The sequence below is a fragment of the Primulina eburnea genome, chromosome 18, assembly GCF_022965805.1.
Source record: "Primulina eburnea isolate SZY01 chromosome 18, ASM2296580v1, whole genome shotgun sequence".
In the NCBI taxonomy this organism is placed as follows: domain Eukaryota; kingdom Viridiplantae; phylum Streptophyta; class Magnoliopsida; order Lamiales; family Gesneriaceae; genus Primulina; species Primulina eburnea.
In genome coordinates this window covers 31,887,110-31,893,537 of record NC_133118.1, presented here as the reverse complement: position 1 = coordinate 31,893,537, position 6,428 = coordinate 31,887,110, and the positions used below count along the sequence as shown (strand labels likewise).

The window sequence follows — 6,428 nt, the reverse complement described above, 5'->3', positions numbered from 1 at the left end:
TAGTTGTGGTCGAGAAATCTTTAACTTGATCAACTCTTGATTCACTTCTCAAAAGAATATTTATTAATATAATAATTTTTATTTTTATTTTTCATTAATTAATTTTTAATAGAAATTAAGGTTTGGGTTTTGTCACAAATATTCAAACCGATATATTAAATCATATCTTATAAACTCAAGAATATTGTATTATCCAATATGTCAGTCTTTTTTATTGAAACACTTCTTGAATTTATAATATTATATTTTTGCTCTCGTCAAGAGTCTACATAACAGAAGAAGTGACTTAGAAAATAGATACCGTCATATTAGTGTGATACAAAAAATTATAGGCTGAATTAAAATGTATGATGCATGTACTGAATACTGAAGGTGAGTAAAAACAATCTAGAGTGGGCTGCTTGTAGAACAGGCTCCTGAAGGGTTCGAAAATATTACAAATGTCTCACATCGATATATTTAAATAATAAAAAGTTATTTATAAATTCTAGAATGTTAAAATACCCAATAGACAAATCTTTTAGGATAGTATCTTCGTAGGTTTATAACATAATATTGGTACTCTCGCTGAGAGCATGTGTAGCAAAATAGATGATCTAAAATGAGCTATTATTGAATCAGCGTCGATAAAAAAATAATAGACTAGATTAAAGTGCATGATACATCAACTGAATACTGGAATGTGTGCGTAAATAATGTAGAATAGGCTGCCGCATACTTCGACTTTTCAGTCGATCGAAAATATCACAAATATCTCTTATCAATATATTAAATTCATAAAAATATCTTATAAATTTTAAAAATTTACTCCTCTTAATTAATAATTTTTTGGAACGAAACATCTCTTATGTTTATATCCTAAGAGGTTCCCAACTACCACAAGCAAAGGCCAACATCTATAAGACCTCTAAAAGCTTACATTACCACAAATCATCATTACTGTTAAAATGTCCCAAATTTTACTCTAACAAAAAAAAAACCTGGAAATATTTTTTTTAAAAATACGTATCATATTATTATATCCTAACAATAGCTACACGATTTTTTTTATTAAAGCACACGCGTGAAGGGAGATCGAATCAAAGAGGGGAGTCTGCTAGTCCAACGAGGTGAGATCACTCAACTACAGACCTAGTCGCAATGACTACACGATTTCAATATACATAAACATCACTTCAATTATTTTGCTATAATAATATATGTTTTAAAATAAAAATAGATTACAGATTTATTTTTAATTTTCTTTTATCATTTTAATAAGACAAAAAATTAGTTTTTCGTAAAAAAAACTAAAAATTTATATAATATATTTGAAGTACTTGATTGATGTGATTTATAAAATCCCTTCATTTTCCCATGCAGCTAAATCTGTATTTTACTCAATCCCAAACCCTAATATTGTCATATCCTCAGAAAACCCTATTTTACCCTGCGGATTTGTAGGGGGTTAAATCCATGCACGTAAAGTCATCACTGTTTAAATGGGGTAATCATGGCCATCAGTCAAAACTATCTTTTCCATTTGATAGCAACACTCATTCTTACAAGTCACGTAATCTAATGGCCACAAGCCTCCTTAATTTTATTTTCATATAATAATATATGAATGGATATCATTTGAGACCGTCTCAAGAATCTTAATCAGTGAGACGAGTCAACCCTATCCATTTTCACAATATAAAATAATACTCTTAGCATAAAAAGTAATAATTTTCATTGATAACTCAAATAAGAAATCAGTCTTACAAATAAGACTCGTAAGACCGTTTGACACAAGTTTTTGTCGTAATACATTATAAAAGTATTAAAAAAATTATATTTTCCGTAGGATTTAGATTTTTTTCGTTTATATTTGTTTTTAAATTTAAATATTTTCCAAAAGAATCGTGGTGTGTCAACGAAAATTATTGATATAACGTTAGACGTTATTGACATATCCGATCGATTTCAAATTATAAAATATAAATTAATGTAATAAGATAATAAATTTATTGTCAGCAAAATAAAAAATAAGTTTTTTTTTTCAAATTATAAGAGGAACATGTAATTTCACCGAATAATATTAAATACCCATAAAGAAAAAGTTGGACAGAGGGGATAACCTCGGTCAACTTGGCCATGGTCGAAGTTGATTCGATCTGTTCTTGATTCCATCTTAAATTTATTTTATCGTGTAATAACATTCGTTTACTTTTGACACCGAAAATGATAGAAACTTAATTCTAGTGAATAAACCTCTTCTGATACGAATTTTCAGATTAATATTTGTGAGATCAATCGATATGATTCATGTTTATGATTAAATATAAAATCTTTAAATAAAACTAATATTTTTTATTAATCGAATCAGATATTCGTCTCATAAAATTTATACGTAAAAGAATTATGTGAATTGTAATATACATTTAATATCAATTGTAGGTGTGCATTTATTGGGACATGTAAAATAAATAGAGTAAGTCTCTTGTGACGGTCTCACGAATCTTTATCAGTGAGACGAGTCAATCTGACTGATATTCACAATAAAAATTAATACTAGCATAAAAAATAATATTTTTTATATATTACTAAAACAAGAAATCCGTCACACAAAATACCGACAATATTTTATAAACATTATTCAAGTGTAAGAAATCTAATTATGTTTGCATTTAAGTAATCTTATGACTTTTCTTTTATTTTATCCCTTAAAAAAGTAATTAACAACAGTTGTTGTACGTTGATTACGTGGGTTTGGAGGCAAATGTGATTTGGGAAAAGGGAGATGATGACGTCATCCTAAGGAAAAAAGAGAGGCGAGAGGACAGTATATCCCGTCTGCCAAGCAAAGGACAAAAGTCTGTAAGTAAATGTGGTCTTGTCCAAATTGACACCAATATCTTCGGCTAGATTTTCGAATTAAAAATTATATATTATTCCTCAACTAACTAATTTAATGGGGTGGGGAAATTATATGTCAAGAAATGATATTTAATTAATGCAAACAACTTGGATTTGAATATATGCACTCAAATTTGGTAAACCAAACCATATCATTATTCATCTAAATTTTTGAAAATTCTTATGTAAGATATTGAAATATTAGTATTACTTGCTACAAAATGAAATTTCAATATTGAAATATTAATAAATAAAAGAAAAATACTCGAAAATTTTCACAAAATACATATAAAGAACAAGAAAAATAATGTTGATTACACATGATGTCAATTTCTATTTAAATATGAGAACATTTCAACGTAATCTAATCCTCTGGGGGATAGATTAACTCGAAAAACCATGAGATGAATGGAATAGTATGCTCTCTTTTACTACTAATAATCAAGATAACATTATAGAGTAGGTTTTTTGTGAGACGGTCTCACGAATGTTTATCTGTGAGACGAATCAACCCTACCATATTTACAATTAAAAATAATACTCTTAGCATAAAAAATAATATTTTTTCATAGATGACCTAAATAAGAGATCCGTTTCACAAAATACGACCCGTGACATCGTCTCACGCAAATTTTTGCCACCATTATATATGAATCAAAATGAAAACCCCAGAAAAATTGAGGTCCTGATCGGAAATGAATCCAAATTTATTTGCCCGAATGAAAACATAATCAATCATTTCCACTGACTATAAATTAGGGAACTGCGAGTTGAATTCATGAGTATTTATTTTCCGCCTGTTTCTCTCCCCATGCCAAGAACTGAACCATCGTTATGAACACCAACAATTTCTTAATGTTGCGAAACGTCACTTTCTTCCCTGAACTGGAAATATTTGACCCACTTCAAATGCCGCGACAGTGGAATAACTTCGATTCTGAACCTGTTTTTCAACCTTGTTTCTCATCATTCTCTCCGGTTCCAGTCCCTAAGGTGGCTGATGATTCAAGCAGGAGTCGTGTTTCAGGTGGGTTTTCACCTTGTTACTCTTCTTCGGTTTCTGACGAGGAGAATCGAAGGGATCCTGATGATCAGAACCATACAGTTCTTGAAGGGATTGGAGCTGTTGTCGGGGAGCATGTTCTCTTTGGAAGCCGCAGCGCTGACGTGAATCAGTATAGTTTTTGCAACAGCAGCGAAGAGAAGTTTCTTCAGAACATTTCTGTTGTTCATGATAATGGGATGATGAAAGAGGATGATCATGGAGTTGGGGTGAAGAAAAATTATAGGGGTGTGAGGAAGAGGCCGTGGGGGAGGTGGTCGGCGGAGATTCGCGACCGTATAGGGCGTTGCCGCCACTGGCTCGGCACCTTCGACACGGCTGAGGAGGCTGCGCGCGCCTACGATGCGGCGGCTAGGCGGTTGAGGGGTTCCAAAGCCCGGACTAACTTCCAGATACCTCCCGTTTTACCTCTCCCTCTTAATTCTTGTTCTAATTCACCGTCTTTTGAGGCAAAAAAGTTGAGGGCTAATGCAAAATCTGGTAAAGTGCAAAGTGTGAGCAGGAAGTGTTGTGTTGTAACTTCTGCTGCACAACTTTTTAGCTCAAATTCTGCGGCCGAGAGCAGGAGGGTTGTAAACTTGGAACTTGGTTTGAAGTTCAATGGAGGCTTCAGTGAGGCAACGAGGGCTTCTTCGTTGATGGCATAGCATTATAAACTTGTAAATCATTGCTCTAGGTCACTGTTTGCTGGATGAATGTTTTTTCTTTTGACATATTCTGGGGTTTTGATCGTTTAGGGTTTGATTTCACGGCCTTTTTTGCTCGTATTGGTGCATTTGACATGGATAAATCTTTGAGGCCGTGGTCTGTAATTGGGTAATATATTGACAAGTAAAGCTGGTTATCGATTATATTTCAGTTTCCTCTGTCTTACATGAATTAAAGCTACCATGGATCAACTTTTGATATCGCCTCGCGCATCTCCATATATAATGTTATCGGATCCGTTTTATATGCTATGCAGATGGTGAAACCGACTTTACCTTGATAAAATTATCTATGCATCAGATTTCACTAGTTATATTGGGAAATAATCAAACTACCTTGGATAATCCAAGAATCAAGAACACTACGACTAGCTAGATATAATTTTCTTTGCGAAGAAAATCAAGAATTCCTCCACCAGATATTCGGAAACTGATGAAAATATACTCAACTCGGTTTGAAAGATTAAAGCCATAAGGGGTTACTGAGGGTGGTTTTCAACTTTTCGAGTCAGAACCAAATCCAAGATTTTGTGGGAATATCAGAAGATGGGAACCGCGCAAAAGACTCGAGCCTCCCACGAAAAGCGGGCTGCTGGCGGGGGCCCGGGGCCGGAGGTGGGGATAATATTATGTAGTACTGTGTACCACATTCATCTGAAGTGGAAACGATACGAAGATTACATACAGTACAGAGAAAGTGATAATATACATTAACGAGTGATTGATTAGTTTCATGCATAATGCAATCAAGCTTTGCAGTATTGCAGAAATAGCTGTTACGATATGATGCTCCGCTCACATATCGTGTCTTCCCATTTAAATCAAAGTATATATTTAATTAAATATTTAATGGATTTAGTTGGGTTGATGAGACAAATATGAAGATAGAATTAGATAATAATTAATAAATATAAATAAAAGATAAATACAGGGATAATTTTATAATGACAGTAGAATAAATATTATGATTTTATACATGTGAAAAATCAGTACTCAAAATTGAACCAAACATTGGATTGGATTATTTAAAATCAATCATATCTTTTTTTTTTTGTAATTTTGATTTTTTATGTTTTCGAATTTATGTAATAATTAAGTGTCTTTTAATTTTTTGCTATTTTAATTTTATTTTCATTAAGGATAAGGTTCATTATAGTACTATATGTATCAACGATGTTTTATTGTTGGCAAAAACTTATGTGAGACGGTCTCACGGGTATTATTTGTGAGACAGATCTTTTATTTGAGTCACTCATAAAAAGTATTACTTTTTATGCTAAGAATATTACTTTTTATTGTGAATATGGGTAGGGTTGACCCGTCTCACAGATTATGATCCGTGAGACGGTCTCACATGAGACTCACTCTTTATTATTACATCGATGTCACATCAATGATACGTCAAAACATTAAAATTGGAAAAAAAAAGATTAAAACACTAATCTGTTTTTCTTGTAAAATGAGAATTTACTATATAGTATTATGTGCAAATACCTTTTTCCACTCATAGGAGTATATTTTATGCGTACATATAAAGTTGAATATTTATCTTTTCTGATACGATAATTAAACTTGAACATCCCTCTACTTCCGATTGAAATCAGTATACTCAGTAATTCTATTGTTGGTACATCAAGATTTCATCATAAAAAAATTTAAATTTGGCATTAAATAGAATATTTAAGAAATTCACACTCTAAATTTGTTACTTGTTGGTTTTAGACAAATAAAGTTTTCAATCGAATATTAAACACATCTTACTTAGCTCATACATTAAA

General features: G+C 32.0%; 1 protein-coding gene across 1 annotated transcript; it reads left to right on the top strand.

Moving 5' to 3' along the window:
* The first annotated feature begins 3,717 nt into the window (after positions 1-3,717).
* On the top strand, positions 3,718-4,775 carry LOC140820081 (ethylene-responsive transcription factor ERF084). The gene has a single exon (XM_073180394.1). The coding sequence runs from the start codon at positions 3,736-3,738 to the stop codon at positions 4,588-4,590; it is 855 nt and encodes a 284-aa protein (XP_073036495.1). The 5' UTR covers positions 3,718-3,735; the 3' UTR covers positions 4,591-4,775.
* The last annotated feature ends 1,653 nt before the right edge of the window (positions 4,776-6,428 follow it).